A 25,397-nucleotide genomic window follows, 5' to 3' on the forward strand; every position below is an offset into this window, starting at 1 on the left:
AATCTGAAAACCTGGTTTGAATCAACACGTACATTGTGCATTGTGTTGCAACTAGCCCCTTGTCCCCTTCCCGCCAGCATACTCTTTCGAAGGCTAAACGTATTTCTTCAGATTTACCCACTGGTTCCCAGTGGCTTTTGCTTTTTATATCTCGAGGTTTGCCTCTAGTTCGCCTATTGCTCATGATCAGCAAAATCACAAACCATCCCCCCTCTTCCCCGTTCCATTAATCCGCCAAGGACAATGCTCTCTTCCTGCCTAAGGTTCTTTGGCGACAAGGCTCGTCCTGCTAAAGCCACAGATATTGCACGTCGCCCTGTCTAACGCCGGAGCCGTGCCCGTTTGCAAATGACATCATACCAGGCAGACGACGATGCCCGCCCACTTGTTGGAGACGCGCATGCGATGCCGGGCCAGAAATCCAGCCGCGGGTTTCTCCGAGCTGCCTGTAGGCGTCGCGGTGGGTAAATGCCTCGCTTTCTGGGCGAGCTCTTGCGGCTCCGCTCTGCAGGCGGCAGGTGGCGCCAGATCCCGCCTAGAAGCCGCCGCCCCAGCTTGCGAGCGTTTGCGTTCCCGCAGGCTCGAGCTCCTTTCTCTTGCGCACTCGGTCCCAGCTTCGCCTTCAGTAGCATTTGCAAGCAGCCGGGCTGAGGAGCGAAGCGCTGTCCGTTCAGCACCACCTAGGCGAGAGCGCGGGGGGAGAGCAGAGCCAGCCCTTTTGCGCAATCCGGACAGAACCTCCTTCTGAGAGCGCGGCGTGCCCTGCAGTAAGTAGCCAGCGCGGGAGACTGGCGGGCTCCGAGGTGGGTGGGCTGGGCTGGGGGTCTTGCGTGGGCGTTTGGCTCGGTCCTTCCGCTGGTGAAGCGCCCGTTTGCTTCTGCATCTCCCGCCCAGCACTCCTGGTGCAGATTTATCAGCTCTCCGGAGAAAACGAGGGCTTTCCGATTCCCTTCCTGTTAAAAATGCAGCCCCAGACGCAAGCGTGTCCACCCTCGAACGGCAGGCTCAGAACAGGGGATGGCTAAAATAATGATTCTGATTAAACACCACACCCCAAGGGGTTAATGCAGCAGTCGTGATTAAAACAACAACGCACAGCGCAACACACATACGCACACACAAAAGCCCCAGGCCAGAACCACCCTTTCCTTGTGCAAGTCTCCTGGTTTCCTTGGATTTCGAACAAAGCAGCAAGGCGGGGTTCTCTCATCTGACATGATTGTGATTTATCGCTTTACTTATTATGTTTGGATCTAAGCAAGGGGAGGCTTGATCTGGGCTCTCTTGGAAGGTGGCTCAAGAAGCATGCTTGGTAATGATGTTCTGTTGTTTTAAATGGTGCCCAGAGATTGCTACCAAATGTGAGATGCTTCCCCCGCACCCACCAGTAACTTCCCCCAGTGATCTAGCAGAGACATCCAAATGGGAAGGAAGGGGTGATAGGCAAGGTTGATGGAAGCAAGGCAAAGCCACATCTCTCTTTCTTAATTTCCAGTTTCCTCCCTCCCTCTTAACACTAGTCGTCTCTATATGTTTTTAGGTCTGGAAAGTGAGGTCTAAGGATGGTGAAACTTGGGAGCAATTTGAATGACAAGAACAAGCAGCAGCCGTCCAATGAGGATGGCTTTCAGACGGTTCCATTGATAACACCCTTGGAAGTAAATCATTTGCAGTTCCCAGCTCCGGAAAAGGTAAATGGAACAGAACAGAACAAAACAGGAGCAGGCAACACTGTCTTCCCACTAGTTTGTTCTGTTGTCCCTTGGAAGCAATTTTTTTTTAAAGCACAGCTACGGTTCCAATTAAATGCTACCTTATAAAAAGGGATTGACTGTTTCCTGTGTGTTTGTGTGTGTGAGAGAGAGATTTAAAGCCCAGCAGACACACCACCTAAACCTGGGAAATGGTTCGTGACTGAAGTCTGCAAAATGGCAGAGTCTGTTCAACAGATTATTCACTCAAATTTAGTGGGGGAAGAAATAAAGCTGCGTCTGATCCACTAAAATGATTTTCTGTGCCTGCTCTGAGATTGTGATGATTTGGGGTGTTTTATTTTACAATTCTCAGGAGTGTGGTTAATATCTGTAATCCATATTGGTTATTCAATATTACACTAACCTTCTATAGATGAGCAGGTAAAATAATGCAGAGAGGGTCATTCAGTGCCTTCATCTCCTCCCTCCCCTATAAATGGGCTTCTGGGAAGTGATCGCTTTTGGGAAACTCATAATCAAACCTCGTAGCTTTCGACTGGCATGCTGAAAAGTGGGCATCATTGATTAGCTTTGCATCGACCTGTTATCTTTATATAGCCTGTTTTGTATTCCATACACATTGTTAACTCCCAACTGTACTGTATTTGGAGAGATAATGCAATGCCATCAACACATCTCACCATAATACTATGTGCCCAGAGCATCTCTGTAGCATTAATCCTTATTGGAAAAAGAGAGCCACTGCAGTGCTGCGTCTTTGTATTTTAATGAAGTATATACAATACAAAGAAGGTGTTGCCCTCATGCAATAACGACAGTGTAAATACATTTGATTCTCAAATCGCACATGTCATAAATGTTCAGAAAAACATGTTGATATGGGTGATGTAATGCTAATATATCTGTTGGCAAATAGAAAAGGGGAAAGGTGCAAGCGACTGGGCTTGATTACTTCAGTAGAATCAGACTTGTGGCAAAAGACTGTAATATGCCTAGTGAATCATTATAACAATATAGAGGAACTCCGTTAATGAACCCTGGGACTATGCTATGGTAACTGAGGGAGGACTGAGTTTGGTATAAGCAAGGAGAGATGAAGACAAGCTGAGCACCCACAATTTTGGTTGCAAGAAGGTATAATCCAAACTGATTTCTCAGAAGCAAAGAACACACAGTTTGCAAGATGAGTGTTCGTAGTGTGGTGTTAAACTTCTGGAAGCAGGTCTGACATTGGGGTTTAGAATGGAATATTTCGTTTCTTTTCTTATATTTTTCAAAAAATAAGGAAGAGGGTTGCTTCCTAAGTGCTAGTTTTTGGGAGTTGTTCCTTTCCTGTTGTCGCTGCAAAATAAGACTGCAATTTTTTTCTCCATCCTCTACCTCCCAAATCGTATAAACCAAGGCACACATTTTGCCAAGTAGATTAAACATTTCAACAAAAATAAAATAAAAATGTGGAAATGCAAATCTGCCCCTCCCCCATTCTTTCCTTTTCTAAATGAAAACAGTTCCTCTGAATTCCACAGGAGTAGCCTAGTGACTTACACATCAGTTGTAGCATGTAGGCAAGAGCCTGTCTGCTTCATCAGGGGCATGCAGTGGACTGTCTCCCTGTCCACTTCAGATATATGATATGAATAAAATCCTTGCCTATGAAATCAATTTGCTGCAGTTTTGCATGAACCTAAATGGTTGGTTCACCAAAAAGCATGTTTTGTCCAGTGAGTAGCATTAGCTAATCATTTCATCACCCTCATCACTCCATATCTCAAAATGGGAAGAGGAGGCAACTGCTGCTGGCCTGGCTCTATTTAGGCAAAAGCTCTTGGACCAAGTGGATGAACCAGATCTCAGAACTGCAGCCTGTTGTAGGTTGTGCAGCCCCAAGATCTGGCAGGCAAGCGCTTAAGTAGGTATACACAGGGGGACGGAAAGCGGTAAGGTCAGCATGGACGGCAGCAGCTTAAGTAGAGTCTAGGGAGCTAGGCTAAAATAAGTTGTTGCACAAGCAACTGCTGGGTTCACACTGACCACCTTCATAATGCTGCAGCTCAGCTGTGTGATTGATGACAGTGTGAGTCGAGAGCTGAATCAGAGTCTTCATTTAACATTTGCTGCCTCATGGGTGGGTCAGATTAATTTGGCCTCCAGGGCGTGTAAGGCATAACATCCTGGTTGTTGCTGTTGAGGTGGTGATGCTTTTTGGAGGAGTGAGAAGGATCTCGTGGTTTTGTGATGCAGAACCAGGAGGTTTGGGGCGGGGATGCTGTTCGAGGGAGATGCACTCCACAGTGCAACTAAATCCTTATGGTGTGAGGACTCAGTATCTGTTGAGGAACCAGCAAGCTAAATAGTGTGGAAGGCTGTTTTGGAAACCCGACTAATGTCTCAGATAAAGGCAATTGTTTTATCATTACTTTCCCAAACCCTTTTGTCTCATTCCAACAATTTCTTCTGGTCCTGAACGCATCAACTCATGTAAGGGCAGCTCACCTTCTATTCGATTGGCAAGGTGGACAGCAAAAACAATCACACTTGAAGCTGGCCCACCTACTAGGATGGAAAGAGAGCTTAAATTACCTTGAAGCTCCACATGCATCTTTGAACACATGTGGAGATTTCGACCGAGGACTGAATAATAATGAACAGTCATGATGATGATGCTAATAACAACCAGCATTACGTTGTTGTTATACTTTAAATTTTCATATCAAACAACGAAGAAGCTTTTAGTGAAAAAAAACTTTCTCTCCTTTAGTGACAGCACAAGGCAAAACAAAGTGTTAGATGTATCACATTTTATTATTTTAAACAAATTCGCAGGTGTTTCTTCTTGAAAATGCAAGAAAACTTTCCATTATGTGCAGCCAGGCCACTGAATTTTTTTATACTGAAAAAGAATACTGTTGTACTGAAGTACTGAAGAAGAATACTACTGAAAAATCATTTGAACAGTATGGATCTGTTGTCTGGTTCCCCACTCAATGTGACTTCTGAGAATAAATGTGCTGTTCTCATGCAACCATTCCATGGATGTGTAGTTAATAAGTAAATATTTCTTACAGCCAGTTGACAGAGCTTTCATATGTAGGAGCTATAAGAAAGAGGTCAGCTCTTAAAAATACTGAGTATTTCAAAGTAGGTTGTGGGATGCTCTGGTCCAGACTATAACTTACTTAAAATGGATTAAATTGATCATAGGCACTTGAATGGTGAATAGCCAAAGAATAGTAACTGAATAAAATGATGATGGAATCACCACTGTACATTCTAATTGTTTCCTTTTCTTTTGATAGATCTGAAATTGGTCAGTGTTGGAAACATGTTAGTAGGTGAGATAGACTTAGCTAAGTGTAGCTCTTATCTATGGGAGCTCTGGAGCTGATTGGAAGCACATTGGTTTGTTTTATATTGAGTGTGGATTGGTATCAGTTGCCCAGGAGACAGATCCTTAAGAAGTTCCTATTAATTAAATGAGGCTTTGTTTGAGAAGAGGTTAAGGAAGGAAGGAAATTTCCCCCAACTAGAAAATCAGCATGCCCTCCAGCAACCTGTTGATGCCCATGAGGGTTTTCCTGTAGCTGAACTACAATAGCCTTTCCAAATTCTCCATGCTATTTGTGTGTGGCAAAATTGTATGCATGTGGTTAGGGGCATATTTCCCTCAGAAAACTCTTACAAGAAATTTTGCTCAGGGGTAGTGCACATCTGCTTGGGATGCAGAAGGTTCCAGGTTCAGCGTGTGCCATCTCTCAGGACCAGTGGTGGGAAAACCCTTCTCCCAAGACCCTGAGGAGCCATTCCTAGTCCCAGCAGGACCAAATGGGCTAATTCTTGGACCTGATCATAGTCTTATGTTCTTGCCTCTGTTCCTGTAACCATGCTCCTGTCCTGCAGAACTCATAATTCATCTGTTTTCCAAAATCCATCCCTCTTGTTCTGACACATCATTCTGTACTTTTTAGATAACCTGGGTTTCAAGTACAGAATATGTTAAATAATAATAATAATAATAGCAAAGCAGGGATGTGTATGTTTGCTTAATTTCCACAAAGGATAGTAGTGGCTGATCAGTGGCGTAGCGTGGGGGGTGCAGGGGGGGCCGGCCGCACCGGGCGCAACATCTGGGGTTAGGGCAAATCCATGGGTTAGGGGGCGCAAATCCACAGGTTAGGGGGTGCAAATCCACGGGTTAGGGGGCGCAAATTACTTTCCTTGCCCCGGGTGCTGACAACCCACGCTACGCCACTGTGGCTGATGCAAAATGTTTGTATTTTTGAAGGAGCTCTGTGTGCAAGCCAAGGCGGGATGGGGCCTCTCTCACCAAGGCCTCCCTTTTCTAAGCTGTGTGCTGAGCGCTTCTTTCTGCTACGTGTGTCACTGAGCAGCAGCCTTCGGTGGACATTTTGTGAGCATTTGCACACGAATATGTGAACAAAAATGTGGCAGCCACAGAAGGAGTAGAGAAGAGAAAATGTGTGCATGAATGTGAGAAAAGAAAAGGGGGTGGTGGTAAATGAGAGAAAGGCAGTGGTTTGTTTGGGTTGCAGGGTTTTTGCTTTTGTTTCCCCAGTGATAAGTCTTTTCTCTTTTCAGTTTTCCCAAACAGCCTCCTTAAAATGGTACTTTAAGGTTTCAGGTCTATATCTGCTTTCCTGGGAGTAAGCACCTTTGAACTCAATGGGGTTTACTTCTGAGTAGACTTGTGCTCTTAGAATGTGCTGTTAAAGCACTTGTTGAGGTTTCATAATCTCGCTATCAATCCTGACATGTGCTTTGTAAGCTTTTCTTTCTTAGAAACCCAGTGTTCTCCCAGGCTACTAGCCTATTGTAAATGTGTGCAATAAATTGGGTTGAGCATTATCCCCATGGCATTTCTGAATGTGGATTTTAGCTGATGAATCCATTTTTCATCTTGTCTTAATGGGGATTTTTACTGCATCCTTCTTTAGCTCTCCCAGTGAAATTGTGACAATCCAAAAGGCATTTAAACCACTTCAAGGATTTTGTTGTAGAGCCAGAGCCAGTTGATACCGTTTGTTAGAGGCTGTTATCTAGTGGGTTTGTTTATGGATTTTTCTGCTAGGCTTATTTATGGGTTAATGCAGGTGTGGGAAACCTCCAGTCTGTGGGCCAAATTTGGCTTGACACAGTTCCCAGTTCAGATTGTGAAGCTGATTAATGCAAACCATGCCCACTTGCCCCACACCTGGTGTCATATATGATTGTCAGATGCAGGGCAGGTGGTAGAGACCCAGCTGATCTCAGCAGAAAGCAGGGTTGAAGTCATCACCCATAAGCATCTGGGTTATGAGTTTGAGCCTACTGGCTTCAGTCTAGTGAAGGGTTTCCCAAATGGGTCTCCAGCTGTTTTTGGACTACAATTCCCATCATCCCTGACTACTGGGCTTGCTAGTTAGAGATGTTGGGAGTTGTAGTCCAAAAACAGCTGGAGACCCAAGTTTGGGAAACACCAGTCTAGTGGTTCAAGTGTTGGGACCTGGAAGACCAGTGTTCAAACCCCAACTCAATCACGAAACTTCCTGGGTGATATTAGGACTTAGCCTAACCTGCCTCATGTGGCCATTGGCAGGATAAAGGGGGGGGGGGGGGAGAGAAACTATGTATGTCACCCAAAACTCATTGGAGGAAAAGTTGGGATTGAAATGAAATAAATCATAGGGAAAGTTGCCAACAACTGAGTCCACCACAGATTTGTTTTTAATGGAGAATTAATGAGAGCAGTGCTCCATGAATTTTGTGTTCCGGTTGTGTGTCCTTTGCTTTGGTGGCATTAAATGCCAATACGTTGTGATGATAAACGACCAATTCCCAGCTGATTTGCAACATACACAGGCAAGCAGTTTTCTGACACTGGTGGGTCACATGTGGAGCATGGGTAAATGCATGACAGATAGGAGAACAGAACAAATGGGCCTGCCCTCAAAAGCTCCGTAGACCTACCAGTGTTCAGTTCCAGGTTTTGATGGATAGGCAATGTGCTCTTACTCATTGGGCCCCGTTCCTCGAGTGTCCCCAGCTCCTTATCTTCACCCCTGCTGCTGCAGTGGCACCCATTCACTTGCCTCCCATGTGTGCAGCATGTGTGCTCAGATATTTCCATTCAACTGGAGTTGGTCTGAAGGAGAAGGTGCACAGTGTACTCATTGTGGCTCTGTGACTGATGGAACATGCAGCACATGACACCAGTTCCTTCTTGAATGTCCTAGGATGTGAGGAATCTGCACTTTGACTTCAAAGTATTGCTTTTTATATCCCCTGTTTGTTTAAGATGTAGGAGCATTATTATTATGTTTTATTCAAAAGGATAGTGCCAATCTGGTGGTGTTCTCTGCAGGTTCAAATGCACTACACCCCATATAGGCTTTAGGTTTCATATTGCTTTCTGTCAGATTAGGAAGGCTCTCTGCACATGCCTGGAGGTATTCAGCACTTCATTTCATTTTTAATAGAACCTGGGGCTGGATTCATCTAATGAGATCCACCAGCATAAATGTTCTGCTAGTGAACTAGGGCTTTTTTGCCTCTTCTCTTTGTCTCACATGCCCCCTGCCCCCCAATTGGCTTTGGGGTGTGTATCAAGGGAACCCTTCAGAAGAGTGCATGGGAGGAGGAGAGGAGAGATAATTCCATCTGGGAAAATGAAATGCTTGCATTGATGGAACAATCTCCTTAGTGTTCTGCTGAATTCCTTCTGGTGTTCCTTCACAATGCACAATGGAGCAACATTCTGTTCATGGTCAGAGGAACTTTGCTCTCCTGGTGTGTGTGTGTGTGTGTGGTGTGTGTGTGTGTATATATATGTGTGTGTGTGTATATATATGTATATGTGTATATATATACAGTGGTACCTCGGGTTACATACACTTCAGGTTACAGACGCTTCAGGTTACAGACTCCTCTAACCCAGAAATAGTACCTCGGGTTAAGAACTTTGCTTCAGGATGAGAACAGAAATTGTGCTCCGGCAGTGCGGCAGCAGCAGGAGGCCCCATTAGCTAAAGTGGTGCTTCAGGTTAAGAACAGTTTCAGGTTAAGAACGGACCTCTGGAACGAATTAAGTACTTAACCCGAGGTACCACTATATATATATTGTTCCCTATGGGGGAAATATTTTGTTTGTGCCCAGAGGCATTCAGCTCGATATACTGAGTTGGCAAACCTATTCATAATAGCAGCCAGAGGCACATACATACTTATTATGAGAAATAGATGTGTGCTTGGTTCCCTTGAAAGCAAGAAATTGCTTTCTCTGAGGGCCAGGTGAGATGTTAATTAGGTTGGATTCATTCCAACTAGAGAGGGCTCCATTCCATCCCCTGCCCCAACCCTAGCACATGCTCCCGATAGTGTGGGTACTTCAGGACTGCAGTTAATGGAAGAGTAGGCCTCAAAATGGCCAATAATGCCCGTGCTAAAAAGTACACAGTGACGTAACTTGTGAAAAAAAGAAAAAGAAAACCGGTATCCTAGTTACATATCAATGATGACTGCTTATACATGAGTTGCTACCCCTCAAAAAGAAACCTTGAATAACTTACTGAATGTGATAGCTCAATGTGTTGCAGTCGCCAGAAACCTGAACAAGCTGTTAGGAACAACTGGGGGGGGGGAGGAATGTCATTAAAATAATCATAGAATCATAGAATCATAGAGTTGGAAGAGACCACAAGGGCCACCGAGTCCAACCCCCTGCCAAGCAGGAAACACCATCAGAGCACTCCTGACATATGGTTGTCAAGCCTCTGCTTAAAGACCTCCAAAGAAGGAGACTCCACCACACTCTTTGGCAGCAAATTCCACTGTCAAACAGCTCTTACTGTCAGGAAGTTCTTCCTAATGTTTAGGTGGAATCTTCTTTCTTGTAGTTTGGATCCATTGCTCCGTGTCCGCTTCTCTGCAGCAGCAGAAAACAACCTTTCTCCCTCCTCTATATGACATCCTTTTATATATTTGAACATGGCTATCATATCACCCCTTAACCTCCTCTTCTCCAGGCTAAACATGCCCAGCTCCCTTAGCCGTTCCTCATAAGGCATTGTTTCCAGACCTTTGAATCAAAAGGTGCTTCTGCTATAAACTGCTAAGGTATCTTTAACATGAAGTAGGAATGGGGGACCCTGGTGTGCTACAGATACTGGACTACAACTCCCATCATCTCTGACCATTGGCCCTGCAGGCTAAGGCTAATGGGAGTTGGAGTCCAACAACATCTGGAGGGACAGAGTTTCCTCATCCCTGACCTAGAGCCATCCAGTTTAAAGAGGAGATAATAAAAATGAGAAATACTGACATACTGGGGGATAAAAGTGAATAGAAACCAGCAGTTTCCTCTTTCACAATACAAGCGTTAGAGGGCCAGTGCTAATAACATACAACAAAAATACTCCCACACAGGTTAATAGCATGCATAGCATGTATAGCTCATTTGCCCAGGGTGCAGCCTATAGCAAACTGGAGCGGGGGGTGGTGGCGGAAATAAGGCTGAATAAATCCATAGGAAAGAGGAATAGTTAGCAGAGGTGGATATTCTTGTGCTTAAAGTATCTCTGCATGTTAGAAAATCCTATCAGAGTGTCCTCCTGTGGTTCCTCTATCCCTTCTTATGTCTGTCAGCACTTCCTGTCAGACTCTAACAGCCGATTGTGGGCGCAGGCGAAAACGGCTCACTTGATGTTATAGTGATGGCAGGTGAATGACAAGTGGGTGGCCCTATGGTGTGTGGGGGAGACAAGGAACCTGCCCACTGGCCGTATCCAGTTCCCTGACACTGTGTTAGGGAATTGATGGACCAATAGGTGCTTCACCTGACTCTGCGGTGCTGTCTGTACATTGCTGTGCAGACAGAAAACGTTTTCTTTAAAAAATGGAGATCCTCCCCGCAGCAAACAAAGCATGGAGTCATGTTTCAGGATATGGACTGTGAATTTGGAAATTGAAGTACTGTGTGAGGCAATGCCTTTTCATACCAAGAACTTCAAACTAGAGGTGATGGGATTGTCTGTGGCCAGCTTTAGATATGCAGCAGAAGAACTTGGTAGGATGCTGAGATGACAGAGTGGACTGTACCACTTCTGGCTGCAAAAGGTAAAGGGACCCCTGACCATTAGGTCCAGTTGCGTACGACTCTGGGGTTGCAGCGCTCATCTCGCTTTATTGGCCGAGGGAGCCGGCGTACAGCTTCTGGGTCATGTGGCCAGCATGACTAAGCAGTTTCTGGCAAACTAGAGCAGCACATGGAAACACCGATTACCTTCCCGCCAGAGCTGTACCTATTTATCTACTTGCACTTTGACGTGCTTTCGAACTGCTAAGTTGGCAGGAGCAGGGACTGAAGAACGGGAGCTCACCCTGTTGCGGGGATTCAAACCGCCGACCTTCTGATTGGCAAGTCCTATGCTCTGTGGTTTAACCCACAGTGCCACCTGTGTCCCTCTGGCTGCAAAAGGGGGTGCAATTTTGTAATACTTCCCTGACATCAAACACATGCACCCATCCTCCTCCCTGCACATAGCATATCAGGGCGAAAGAGTCTAGCATAGCCACCTCCTTTCTGTGTGTATCTCCTTGCGGGATTCAAAGCCTTGATTTCAACTCCACTAGCCGTCTGAAAGGAATATGGTCCATCCTCTCAGGACACCATCACCCCATCCTCTTGTGCATTTAGATCAGGCCTGAGACTCTCTAGGAATAGTAACAGAGCCATTTTGGAAAACAACTCGTATGTTCTGTCACTCAGACCTCCATAAGAATATAGAAAGTTGCCTTGTACTGATCAAACTATTGGTCCATTCATCTCAGTATTGTCTATACTGACAGGCAGGCTTTCAGACAATGACATCTCCCAGTCCTACCTGGAGATGCCAGAGACTGAGCTGGGGATCTTCTGCGTGCAAAGCAGGGGGCATGAAGCTATTTTGGGGCTAATGATCTGGGTAGGACTGCTTTTGTATTAGTTTCCCTTCCCTTGAAGGACAAATGTCTTTCAGTAAAACCATAAGGGAATAATTCAGCATTCCACTAAGGAGATCTTCCGCCCGTGCAAGCATTTCAGCTTTTGGCTGTGCTGGAGGTTCTCCCAATCCCCTCAGCGTCAATTCCAGGGGTGCAGGAGGGGTGCAGTGTAGGGAAGCCCCATTGTGCAGGTGGAGGTCCTGGTGCAGGGCTTTTGCTGAGGGGGCTCACTAGGTGTGTCCCATCCTAAGGTTGGGTATGTTTAGCCTGTAAAAGAGGAGGCTGAGAGGAGATATGATAGCCATCTTCAAATAGCTTAAGGACCATCTCACGTAAGGTAGAGCAAACTTGTTTTCTCCTGCTCCAGAGGGTAGGACCCAAACCAATGACTTCAAGTTACAAGAAAGGAGATTCTGGCTAAACATCAAGAGGAACCTTCTGACAGTAAGAGCTGTTTGACAGTGGAATAGACTCTCACAGGAGGTGGTGGAGTCTCCTTCCTTGGAGGTTTTTAAGCAGAGGTTGGATGGCCGTCTGTCATGGACGCTTCTGCTTTGGAGAGGGTTGGACTAGATGACCCTTGGGTCCCTTCCAACTCTATGATTCTTTGCTTCTTCATCAAAAACCAGCTGCAGCAGACACATAGCCTTCTACTTAATAGAGAGTTTTAAAAAGCAGCATGGAATTAGGTCCAAAGAAGACCACACTATCTGAAGTCACATATTAGGTCTCACTTCTATTTGCTGCAATACTAAGCTGCTTATAAGGAGTTTCTATATGTCCACGGGCTCTTTCTAGTGCTGCTGTAATATAATTTGTGTCCCAGGCCCAAAGGGTTGGATTATTCTGAGGCTTCTGCAATTCACGATAATTCGGGGATGCGTGGCTTGCCCCATCCCCTGCAATGAGGCAAACCCTGCTAGACCTAAAGATGCAGTGTCTGGAAAATAATGAGTCGTCTTTTTCTGAAATAAGCCTACTCCAGCAGTTAAGACTGCAGCTTCTGTAGGCACTAGCCAATTGCTGATATCGGTTGTAGTCTTGTGTGCAGTTCAGTCTCTGTCAATCCACTACTTTCATTTTAAGCTGAACTTCTTGGTGTGTAGCTCAGTTGCACACTGCAGTCATGGGCCATGAGAACGGATACATGAGTGTGTGCTTAACTTTCTCCTGTTGAAACTTTGCCGGATCATGCTTATAGTTAGGAAGACACTTCCCTGCAGTTTAAACCCATTGCATCTTGTCCCTGGCAACAGAGAGGACAAAATGTTGCCTCCATCCTGCCAAGGAGATCCATGTGTGGAGCAAGCATCTGACTGACTGCCACATCTTGCATTATGATCTGTGGGTGTGAACAAGCTGTGCATCATAATATACATCTGATTGTGCATTGGGCATGCATGCTTACTCCCCACATGCCATAGCTTTCAATGGCATGTGCATTTTGAAACCATAGCCCCCCAGTACATATTCAGGTACATATTCAGTCGTGTATCAAAATACCCTTTTACCTCATGGTTAGATCAAAGTTGTTTATGAGGTTTTCAGTGTTCGCAGATTGTCGATGCTTGACTTAAGAGATAGCAAACATATAACATCACGAAATGGTATTACTTCCCCTACCTCGGAGGGGATACATTTCTGATAATGTGTTCTGATAACAGCATTTTTCTTACTGGCAGCAACAGTTCAGTTTTTTGTCCAATAGAATCCTCCTCCCCCTCAAAAAATAACACAAAAAGCTATTTAGTTGTGTTATCCCTTTGGTTTGTGGTGGAAAGCTTAATTCACCCATACCCATCGACACCGGTTCTCTCACAGTCTGTGTTTGCATTTGTTTTTTGCTGATTTCTATATATTGTTTGGAGCCAAAGTTTCCAGTTTGCCTTCATAGAATCGTAGAATTGTAGAGTTGGAAGGGACCCTGAGGATCATCCAGCCCAGCCCCCTGCAATGCAGGAATCTCGACTGAAGCATCCATGACAGAGGGCCATCCAGCCTCTGCTTAAGAACCTCCAAGGAAGGAAGAGTCCACAACCTCCCAAGGGAGTCCGTTCCACTGTTGTTCAAAACATCAGTCCATCTTCTCATCACCAGTCCTGATGGGTTTACTTTCTGTGGTTTTAAAAAATGTATGTGGTTCATAAAGATGAGCTGTGCAAGTAAATAGGTTGCCTTTTAAATTTACATATAATGACAGCTGTTCTTGGGAAGAGTTTTAGCTCGGTGGTAGAGCACTTGCCTTGCAGGCAGAAGGTCCTTGGTTCAATCCTCAGCATCTCTGGGTAGGGCTGGGAAAAAGCCTTTTCTGAAACTCCAGAGAGCTGCTGTCAGGCAACTGTTCAGATCTGGGTGGACCAACAGACCGAGTCACTAGAACGCTGCTTCCTATGTAAGCTGAGTATGTACATGAATCCATGAGGGCATGTTGGTCAGGGGATGTTTGTGCTGTGTGCCTCAATAAATCTGGCTTTGGCTCAGATGGAGGATTGATTCATGGACTCACTTTTCTCCCATCATAAGGCTTTTTTTTTGTAACCACCCCTTCATGAGTTCCATGTGGGACTGGGCGTTGTGAAGACTTCAGCATACACTCAGTTTTTCCAGACATCGTGCATTATCAGAGGGATAAGAACCCCCCGTTGCTTCCTGCCACCGAGGAAATGCATTAATAAAAGGACTTTGAATTATTTTATTTTGGGGGGTGGGTAAGTGAATTACTTCAGGATGAGAAATGGAAGGGATGAAAGCTAGGGAGTGGCAGATTCTCTGCAGAGATTTATAAAGTAGTGTCATCCAGATATTCTAGATGTCAACATAGCACCAAGCATTGATGGGCTCTTCATAGCATGGAAATGTCCGCTGTCTCTGCCTAGTAAGCACATCTGCATTGGATGGAGAAGACTGAAGGAGAGATAAAGGTCAGGGAACATCACATGGCAAAGAGAAGGCAGGCAAGATGAGGCTAGGATAATCCAGGCAGGGATTTGTTGTTAGAGAAGCGGGTTTCTAGAGAAGTAACATGGAGGAGAAAAAGGAGAGTGAGCAAAAGAGATCAAGCCTGATGGAGAGAGAAGAAGAGGCTGTTCTAGGCAGAGGAAGTGCAGCCTGGCAGATGACATGGAGACTCAGGGGATCAGAGAAATGACATTGAGAGCAGAGGGGTGACTTAGAAAGGCAGGGCCACCCCAATATATTTTGTTGCCTGAAGTGGAAAAAACCCCACTCCCTCTAATTTAGATACCTAGTACCCAATGTCAGCCAAGATATTCTGGCATCCAACAAGTACCACTCATACTTCCGGACAATAAAAATAAAATAGCAACAACATTATTTGCTGCTCTTTCATGACACCCCAGATTGGTTGTTTGAGATGCCTGTCTCACTCTGTCTAATGATAGGGCTGGCCTGAGAGAAGGGGTGTAAAAAGAAGTGGGAAAGGGGATGCAGAGCTGACTCACAATGCTGATTCAGACTGCAGATAGTCTACTACTATAAATTTGAATGCTCTCTTCTTACAAAAACATACTGCCTGTGAAAAGCTCACATGCCAAGGGTCAAGTCTTTCTACAGGCAAGAACAGCTTGATGTAGGAAAACATTTCAAACACTCTGTGTGAAGTGATGTAGACTCCGGAGGGGCAGTACTGTGTGACACTCTTGAATGTATAGTTCAGCCCATAGCAAGGGCTTGAGAAGGGGAATGCTATAGGACTCAAACTTTCATGTCAAGTGTTACAAAAAGATAGTGAAAAGACTTAAGGAGCTGAATGACATGGTCATAGTAACTGGAGAAAAAAGCCTAATAGTGACGTTCTGAACCAAACTGGAGTAGAGATATTTGGCAGGAGGGAAGGACAGTTAGGAAGATACCCCAGGAGGTTTGGTAGGCAACCACAGCTTGGACACAGGCTTTATTGGCCAACAGTAAAAGAGAAGTGTAGCTATTGGAGATGCTTGAAACTACAAATTTGGTGACTGAATGGACATGGGAGAAGGAAGGTGGGAGGTCATTCATTGATGAATCTCAGGTTGTTTGACTCAAATGGTAGATAGATGACTGTCTTATTCATGGAGAAGGGAGGGATTGGTTGAAGAAAACTGTCCTGTTTTGACCTTCTTCAACTGGTGACATTGATGGAATATCTAAAAAGAAATCTCTAGAAATTTCTTTGCATACCATGTGAAATATTCTCAGAACTTCCAAATGTTACTCAGAATCAGGGATCCACATTTCCTGCTCCTTGAGCTTCTGGTACAGTATGTCACGTGGGACCTCATGCATCTCCCATGCGGTATGAGTTGCACTCACATTGGATAGGAGATGCAGGAATTTCACCTTCACATGTCACACTAGGAAGATATGAAGAGGAAGACTGAGACATTTGAGCACATAAGGAGATGCTACTTAGTTTGGCTAGAGGAAAATCACTGGAACCAACAAGCAAGTGAGAATGGCAAAAACTAGACAGAAGAGGTTCAAGGTGCACGTTGGAAGATAATATATGATGGCCATGGTTGTGGATAGGATGTATAAAGGATTTAAAGGTGAAATGAAAGATGACATTGGTTTGTTTGTGTACTTCTTCTCAGCCCAAAGTGGTAAAGATGGGGACAGCATGGCAGCAGCAGAGAGAGTCTGCTGTTTCTTTATTCCAGATGTAGGAAGACAGAAGCATGTTTGAAAGCAGAGAGGAAGGAGCCAGCAAGCAGGAGGAGAGTAAAGATGAGGGCGAGATGGGGGTGGAGATGGAGGCAAAGAGAAAGGACATTGCATTTTAATACAGCATTTTACTATTTTATGCTTCCCAGAGAACAATGCCGTTGGATGGCTTATATAAATGCCACAAATGAATAAATAATAAATGCAAGCTTCAGGGCGAAACTTAACTATGTATCTAAAAGACGGGTGCAATCCTATACATGCTTTCTCAGAAGTAAGCTTTTCTTCAGGAAAGTTTGTGTGTAGGATTGCAACCTTGAGGGAAAAGTTATGTAGGCTGTCTCTTGACATCCTTCTGTGGGATTCTGAAGGTGAAATTCAGGTGACCTCTCCCTCACTACCCCCAAGCTGGACACATTAAAACCTAGAGTCCAGTTTGGCCACAATGACTGTCCTTGCCACAGAGATTGCAGCTGGAGAACAACAGCCCTTTGCGAAAGCAACATGAGCTTTGAATATAGTGTTAGATGAGTCAGAATTCACCAACAAAATGTATGAAAACCCTTACTTTGCTTTTCTCGTTCCTGCTCGGGGAATGCCCTGACCGTGAGCCTTGGAAGAGTGCACAGGCCAATCCTGAACCTGGAAGCAATCAATCTCCTTGGCAGGAACAATGTGTTTTATTTATCAGTCTTGCCAATCCCCGGGACTCCTGCAGCGAGCGAGACTTTCTATTATTAATAATCCCGAGGAGCAGTATTTTAAAATTTCATGATCTGCACTTTTTTTGCACCACCTGACCTACAACATATTATATACTCCTTGGCGGCAAAGCGAGAATTACATCAGGGGTACATATCCTTTCCTGAAATGAATAATTTAGGAGCATTCACGATGCCCAGCTCTGTTAAATGTTATCGCTCTATCTTGGGCAAAGAAGGAAAGGAAGAGTTTTAAGTGCAAGCATAAATGATCCTGGATTTCCTCAAGTGATGGAAGGATTCTGAATAATTGCAAATCAGAGTGCTGGGTCTTCTTATTCTTCAACATGGAAAACAAGCTATTGTAATCCTTTTTAAAGGTCTCCTATCTTCTTTCACTCATTTGGGTTTCCATCAAAGGGCTGTCAAAGGAACGTCCTTGTTTTGACCTTGTTCATTGGTCCATTAGTACTGTTGCTTTTTAATTGGGAGACTTCTCCAAGGCCTCAGAGCTCTTTCCAAGCCCTGCTAGCTGAGAGCTTTCCAGTGGAGAATATGAGAAAGCCATTTCCCTTCCCCGGGGAAATGGAGTTGCGGGCTGGACACTATCCCGCCCCATGCACGGGGGTGTGGCTAGCCCCTGCATCATAGGGAGTCCCCCCCTCCATGACGCATCCTAGGCCAACCAATCCGGTTGGCCAGGGGGCGTGGCGTGCAGCATTTAAAGCAGCCCGCGGGTGGGAACTTGCCTCCTTTTTCTGGTTCGAGTTGGTTTCCATCGACGGGGCTCCCCCTACTGGTGGTTAACCTTTCTGAGACTTCCTGCAGGTGGGCAGGAGTCAGATATAGTCGGTTCGGTTCCAGTGCCTAAGCCAATACCACTCACCTTCTGTACCCAATAAAGTTGCGGCATTTTTTAGCCCATTAACCTAAAATATTGGTGTCAAGTGTCTTTATTCCAACATGGGGGGTGGGGGGTGGGGCCTTGCCATGCAATTGAGCTCATTCCTACAAAGCTGGTGATCTGGTCTAGTCGTGGGGCAAACTGCCCCCCCCCCCCAGTCAGAACTAAGCTCAGAAAACTCAAATATCTCCCCTCCACAAAGCTGGAAAATAAAATCTGAGCCAAACACTCTTAACCACCCCCTGCTTCAGACTGCTGTTCTATTGTGGGTGTACAAAGTAATACGTTGTGGTCCTAGTTACAGTGCCCCCCCTACTTCTATGTGAGGTGTGGAAACCATGTGCTGCCAGCCTTTTAAGCCTTGCTGCCAGACTGGGCAGGGCAACAGCCGATGCTTGGCCAGCCAGCAAGGCACTACCCTCCACTGGGGCTTCCTTTTGGCCCATTCACAATTGCCCTCTTTGATGAGAAGACTGCTCCTTGCTACCACCGGCCAAGGGGAAATTCTCAACAGTGGCTGGCAAGTGAGCAAGCTCTAGTTGTCGGGGACGAAGGCAGAGCACGAGGAGGCCGCAACTATTGCCCCCCGTAGATACGTTGAGCGGCCATTGTTGATGCATTAATAGTTCATTTGAAGTGGATTTATACTGGATTGTCCAGATGTCACCCCACTTATCAGTGCGGTGCTCCCCCAGTGTTCCCGCATTATTGCAACAACACTTCATTGTCTGTGTTCCCTCCCTGCAACTCCCCCACTTTAAGCCACCATACTGTCATTTGTGTACTTTTTATGCTTTTATGGCCAGGCTGTGGTTGCCTGTGCTAAAGCATTGCTCATTTCCACAAAAATATCCCCCTCTCCAGGGATGCCAGTATCTGGCATAATCAGGAAGCATGTTGGAATGGGTTAGAAGCAGATACATTCTGGCACCTTGCAGAGATGCTCTTATGCTATGGTGCAGTAAAAGCGGGACTCTATAGAGAGCTGGAACAGATGTAGCATAAACAGTTAGGGGATTTTTGCAGGAAACCAAGGGGCACACCTCAATGGAAGCTGAAGCCATATAACCACCCTGAAGTTTTTGCAGGTACAAATGGCATTGAAAGTGCGATTGCATACAGCCACCCTGATAGCATCATGAGCACAAATGATAATGCACAATAAAAAGAACATCTGGAGGGGCCCTTAATGTAATCAAAAACACTAAGGAGAATTCCTTGCATGGTGGAACGTTCTTAGAGCACCATGTTGCATACAATCTATAGTTCTGAGACCATGATGTAGGTATAATTTAGCAAGTTGTGAAAAGGGGAAAGGAGAGGTTGCCTGTGAAGGATCCAGGGTGGAGTGAGACTTGCCAGCCCCTCTGGGATTGTTGGTGGGAAGGGCAGAGGAGTGCAGCTTCAGAATGAGATTGAAGTACATGCCTTTGGACCTCATCACCATCAGCTAGTTAGCAGGGGCTCAGGTGTTAGTGGAGACTGACCTGCAGGTAGGACACAAACTAGCTCTGAGGGAATCCTGCAAAGTATATGGAAGACATGCAAGAATGTGGGACTCCTTTTTGAACATCACACAGTACTGAGGCCTTTATCCGAGTCAACAGGGAAGTAAGATCTAGAGTTGGAGTCAAGTGATGTGAACGTGCCATTTAAGCCTTATTAACGACCATGATTTTGGAATGACACTAGTCTGGCTCAGTGAGTATTGAAATCAGGCTGAGTTGCAGATCTCTTGGTGACTATAGGCAAGTCACTATTTCAGTCTCCATTCCTTGATATGAAGTATTCCTGTCTCATTCTGCGAGTCATATTAGTCACCGTAGAACCTTCTTGGAGAGGCTATAGCAGAAGTCATTAATGTTCTTACCTTCAAAGAGGAGCAGAAAGCCTCTTAGGTAATAGTCCTTAATTTAGCCTGGTCTGTTTTTAAATCTAGGTCAACCCAAGTTTATTTTTGTGAATGGCATGTTCTTGTTCTTTTTACCTACCCAATGGTTCTGTAAAGGGGGGGTTAGCAAACATTCCACGTGTTACTCAGCAGCAGGGACCCACACCTGTTCTTGAGCATCTGGTGCAATGTGTCTTGTGGGATCTCCTGCCTAGCGTCAGATGTCACACTAGGAGCACACTAGGAGCATACGAAGAGGAAGCCCAGAACATTTGTCCTATCCTGATCCTGTTTCTTTTGTAACACCCATGACTTCTCCTTCTGTGAGCTGGAGCACTTCATAGCCTAAGTTCATAATAAAACACTTCCATCATAGGTGAGGTTCCCTCCTTCAAGTCTCATGCTGAAACAATCCCTTATGTTTTGTGGCTCCTTGTGTGAGCGTTAGCTTCAGTTTCTACCTGGCTATTCATAACTTCATTTTTACTAGGTTCTTTCAGGGAGCATTTTAAGTTCTACCCTTCTGCTTCAAGGGTGTTGGGCAGGTGTTAATTGTTTTGCCTTGTTTGCACAGCCTGGGCAGTATCTAAGGGAATCAGTAGAGTGAGCACATGCACCATTATCATCTAACCATTGGGCTCTGTCTCTGGAGGGGCACTGCTGTGAGATCGGAAGAACATAGGGGCTTAGGGAGCTGCCTTACAATGAGCTCCATCTACTGCAGAGTTGCCTATTTTTATTTATTTCATAAATGTACATACCGCTAGATCGTAGTTTACAAAAGCGGTTTACACAAAGAATAAAACAATAAAATTATTGGTGAAAACTGCTACTTAAAACATTCAAATAATAATTACAAGAAAGCTAAAAACAGATTAAAACACATGGAGCACATGTCCACACCGACTAGCAGTGGCTCTCCAAGGTTTCAGGAAGCCATAACTGGAGATGCTGGGGACTAAACTGGGTCTCTCCTGCAGGCAAAGCAGATGCTTTAACGCTGAGCCTTTCCCTAGGGAGGAGAAATGGAAGTATTGCCTGCTGGATCAAGTTTGGGAAGTGGGAAGACACAATGGGTGGTGGATGAACGGAGTGGAACATAAGAGGATCTCCAGGTTGCAATTTGGCGTGCTCATGCTGGTTACAGATGAGCTACTGAACGTCAGGAATGGGGCCATTGGAATCCATCAGGCATCATCAAGGGTCATATTAGCACCTCTCCCGCCCCCAGGACTAACGGTGGGATGATGAACAGTTTGAATGAAGTGGGGGGGGGGGGGAATACAACACTCTGAGATTTATTACATTTGGTTTCCTTAAAGGGAATTCTTCTGGAATGATTAATTAAGTTCCGAGTGAGAGATCTGAAAATAATTTGATTCTGCAAATGTATGTGTGTACATGATATACGAGCTTTGAGAAATCAGGTCTAATAAGACCTTAAGTTATTTATTTAACTTAAATCCGTGCTAGTCCATTTTCTATAAAAGTATTCACAGTGTGTCTTTCAAAAGCAGTACATTAACACGGTATGATACAAACAGCAGACAGAAAAAATAAACTACGGTGAATAAAACTCATTAAGATCTTAAAAAGCAGAGGAGCAGAGAGCAGTAAAATCTATAGGAGCGGCAGTAAAATAATTTGTAAAAAAACAATGAGCCTGCTAAGAGCCTGGGAGAACAAAGAGGTTTTTATGGAGGCAATGAGCTAAAAGTATCGGGGCTTCCACAATTGGTTGGGGGAATGGTATTCTGTAGGCAAGGTGCCACCGCAGAGAAGCCCCTCTTCCCAGTTTCCACATGGTGCAAGTGCCATGAGGAGGACTTCTGAAGCAAATCTTAGGTATCAGACAGGTTATTATTAAAGGTGGTGTTTTAGATGCCCTGCTCACAAATAATTTAGGGCTTAAAGGTAAAAACTAATTCTTCTTCTTCAGTGATGGTATGATAGTGGTGACAGCATACTATTAAATGTTCTTACATGATCTTTCTTTACTGATGAATATGAGGTTCATGAAACTAGTTTTGGAAGGTTCAAAAGACTGATGATAGCTCATAATCCCTCAAGAACAGAATTCCACTGGTAACATTTATTCCCTGTCACGAGAACACCTTTAAGATCAGGTACAACTCCATGCATGTGCTTCTGGTTTATATTGCTTCCCCACCCCCCCAGAGGAGTGTATACTTGAGGAAGGCTCCGAACTGTTTGCATGTTGTAGGAAAATTAACTGTGTGAGATGGATCACCATGTCTGTTCATTGATGGGAATTGGATATAGGTAAGCTGGCAGCTGCTGTAAGTTGAATGTATATAAACCTGCTCACAACAGAAAACATTGTGGGTTATAATGGTAGCAAGGATGGCATGCTAAATACCAATGTACAATACTATAGAGGAATTTTAATGGAGACCAAATGTAACTGAATGGAAGGAAAGTTCAATAATTAAATTCTGTTTAGGCACTTTAATTATAAGGATTATATGAGCATGCAGCACACCTACAAGTCCAGGGTGAGGCAAGTTCCTTGTGCTCTCATGTAAATTGCAGTGAATCTGGGTTGTTGAATGGATCTGGCTGGCAGGCGGGATCCTGAGCGACCCTTTTGACTGGTGGGCAGGGCATGTGACATTACAGTATAGTGGTTATCAGTCATCTGGTGTCAGATGACACACTGTCAGAAGACCCTTTTCAACACTAGTTTGAATTCAGAAAAAGATGCTGATTTTTCAGTTTGATAAAAATGTGACTTCTTGATGCAAAGGAAGTATTAATCTCCATAGCTACTTCTTAACTGTGACATTTCTCACACTTAACATAATATATGATGTCAGCCTGGCAGGCCAAATGACCCACGAGCTGGAGGTCCACACCAGTGTGCTCAATGGTAGAAAGTGTGCAAATGGTAATGAAACATTTGGGGAGGGGTGTCAAGGCATAACTCCTTCTTATGAATGCATTTGATGAAGCAGACGCTTTGCCACACACATTTATGCAGTTCAGTTTCTGCTGTAATTAGGCAGTTTCTTCATGCAGGAAATTGAAGCATTAATTAAAGGCCCTGAGTTCAATGACAGTCTATAAAACAAAAGTTCATCTAAACATGTGCAAATGCATCCCCCTCGCTGTTCAACAATCTACACATGTGGTCTGCCTTTCCAAGTCAAAGGCAAGCTTTCAAGCTGCCAACTCCTTCTTGAGAAATTATCCGCTGGCTATATGCTCTCTAAACATACAGCAGTACCTCCGGTTACAGACGCTTCAGGTTACAGACTCCGCTAACCCAGAAATAGTACCTCAGGTTAAGAACTTTGCTTCAGGATGAGAACAGAAATCATGCGGCGGCAGCGGGAGGCCCCATTAGCTAAAGTGGTGCCTCAGGTTAAGAACAGTTTCAGGTTTAGAACAGACCTCCAGAACGAATTAGGTTCTTAACCCGAGGTACCACTGTACTTGCAATGTGTGCAAAATTCAGTCCCAGTGTGACGCATTCCCAGGTAAGTGGGCATAGGAGCCTTAGTACATCTTGTATCGCCTTGATTTCCAAAGTACATTAATAGATGCTTGATGTCCTTGAGTATGGGAGGCAAGTCCTCCTGTATCGATTCCAATAGGTCATCTACAAACCAGATATAAATTAAACAAGGGAATAAAAGATTTAAAGGAAGACTAAGGGATTAAACCTGGAAAGAAGTCAGACACTACAGAGGGAAAATGGATGCTCTGGCAGAGCTTCTGCATTGCATTTCATGATGAGATAGTGGGAAATGTGCATCCACACGCTGCAGAGCTGCAAGGGCCTGGGTGATATGCCTGATTGGTTTATAAATAGAACACAGATGCATTTTCTGAAGAACATTACTTAGCAGGTGCTAATGGGACACTTCTATAATTAATGGTCCGGGCTGCACAAAGGGCATGGAGAAAACAAATGGAACGCTGCCTTAGGGCCCAGCTAGGGACAGAAGACACTGCAGCAAGGAAGAAAGCGTGAGAGAGGGATGTGAACACTGCTTGGTGCCTTTACGGCTGGCATAACCAGCAGGCAAGACTGCAGAGTTCAGAGATCTTAATGGTATTTCAAAAGCTCTATATTTTGGCCATCTGTGGTTTTTTGTTGGGGAGTTTTTGGGTGTAGATTCTGCACAAATAATCTCCACATGCAACGAGCAGTGTGAAATTCTCTTGTTTTGTCAAATCGTTCTTAATAAAGGATAAAGCTCCTCTCATGCTACGCTACCTGTCAAACCACAAAGTGTGGTGGTGCTCTCAACAAGCTATTCCCTACTGATGTTAAAAGCAAGACAGGGTTGTTCCTTCATATAAATCCTCCGCCATTTTGTTTGTTAGCAAATGGCAACGTGCCAATTACATTTCTGCAGCAGTATTTTAGGGCCTGTGGTTCATATGGAAGACACTTAACTATGTTACAGCTGGTTTCAAGTATACGGCTGTCTGATCTACAGTACTGGGAACAGCTTCATGTAAGCTAGGGGAAATGAAGTCGAAAGCATGTCAGCAACACATATAAGGCAACCTGCGTTTTCAGGGTCAATCTGATGCATTCTGGAGTCAGGATTACCATGCTAATTCAGAATGCTAAAGTCAAAGGCCAGGGGTTGACTAGACAAATGAGAATCAGGCAGTACTGGATAGTTACTACTAAAGTGATACAAGTTGTCACGATCCGTATGAGTACCTGCTCAATATATGAAGGTTTGGAGTCTGTGATGGATTGGTGGTGATAGAGGTTTTTCTTACTGGCAGACTCCCTTTGTGAAGAAGAGGTCTCTTTTAAAAGAATGTCAGTAGGCTGCCACCAGACAGGATAAACATCCAGCCCCACCCTCTGGTTTGTCTAACAGCTTGGGGGACTTTTTGCTCCCCTACCTCCAGCCCAGCTCTTGGAGGGGGGGAAAATGCTTTGGATTTGCTCTCCCAAAGGACACAGAACTTAATACGCCCCCCCCCCCCGGTCTTTGGGACATTAATTTTTTTTTTTTTACTTCTAAAAAAAGTTTCTTTAAAAAATAACAACAAAGCAGCGGATCAGTCCTGCTTTGTGGCAATGCAAGGTAGAAATCAGGCTGTGAACAGGGTGAGATTCTGACTGGATACCAGGGAAACTAAGGCAATATAGTCATGTTGTTGTTGTTTAGTTGTTTAGTTGTGTCCGACTCTCTGTGACCCCATGGACCAGAGCACACCAGGCACTTCTGTCTTCCACTGCCTCCCGCAGTTTGGTCAAACTCATGTTTATAGCTTCGAGAACACTGTCCAACCATCTCGAATACAGTCATACCTCGGGTTAAAGTCACTTCAGGTTGAGCATTTTCAGGTTGCGCTCTGCAGCGACCTGGAAGTAATGGAATGGGTTACTTCTGTGTTTCACCACCCGCGCATGCGCAGGCGCTCAAATGACATCATGCGCATGTGCAGAAGCGGTGAATCGGGCTCTGGAACGGATCCCATTTGCATCCAGAGGTACCACTGTACAAAGTATGGAAGGATTCAGGCTTTGCTCAGGAAACACAGAACTCTCATGT

The 25,397-nt window shown here is 44.8% G+C and overlaps 1 protein-coding gene across 2 annotated transcripts in view; it reads left to right on the top strand.

The window, feature by feature from the left end:
- The first annotated feature begins 505 nt into the window (after window positions 1-505).
- Window positions 506-25,397, top strand: part of NSG2 (neuronal vesicle trafficking associated 2) — a 52,137-nt gene continuing 27,245 nt past the window's right edge. Inside the window, exons 1-2 of one of the 2 annotated variants that reach the window (XM_028717836.2) lie at window positions 506-767; window positions 1,541-1,691. In XM_028717836.2, coding sequence (XP_028573669.1) covers window positions 1,563-1,691 — 129 coding nt within the window. In that variant the 5' untranslated portion in view covers window positions 506-767; window positions 1,541-1,562. Of the gene's footprint in view, window positions 768-958; window positions 1,313-1,540; window positions 1,692-25,397 lie in introns of those variants that run through there. The other variant, XM_028717837.2, reaches the window with a different exon arrangement.

Source organism: Podarcis muralis, chromosome 2, assembly GCF_964188315.1.
Source record: "Podarcis muralis chromosome 2, rPodMur119.hap1.1, whole genome shotgun sequence".
Classification (NCBI taxonomy): Eukaryota; Metazoa; Chordata; class Lepidosauria; order Squamata; family Lacertidae; genus Podarcis; species Podarcis muralis.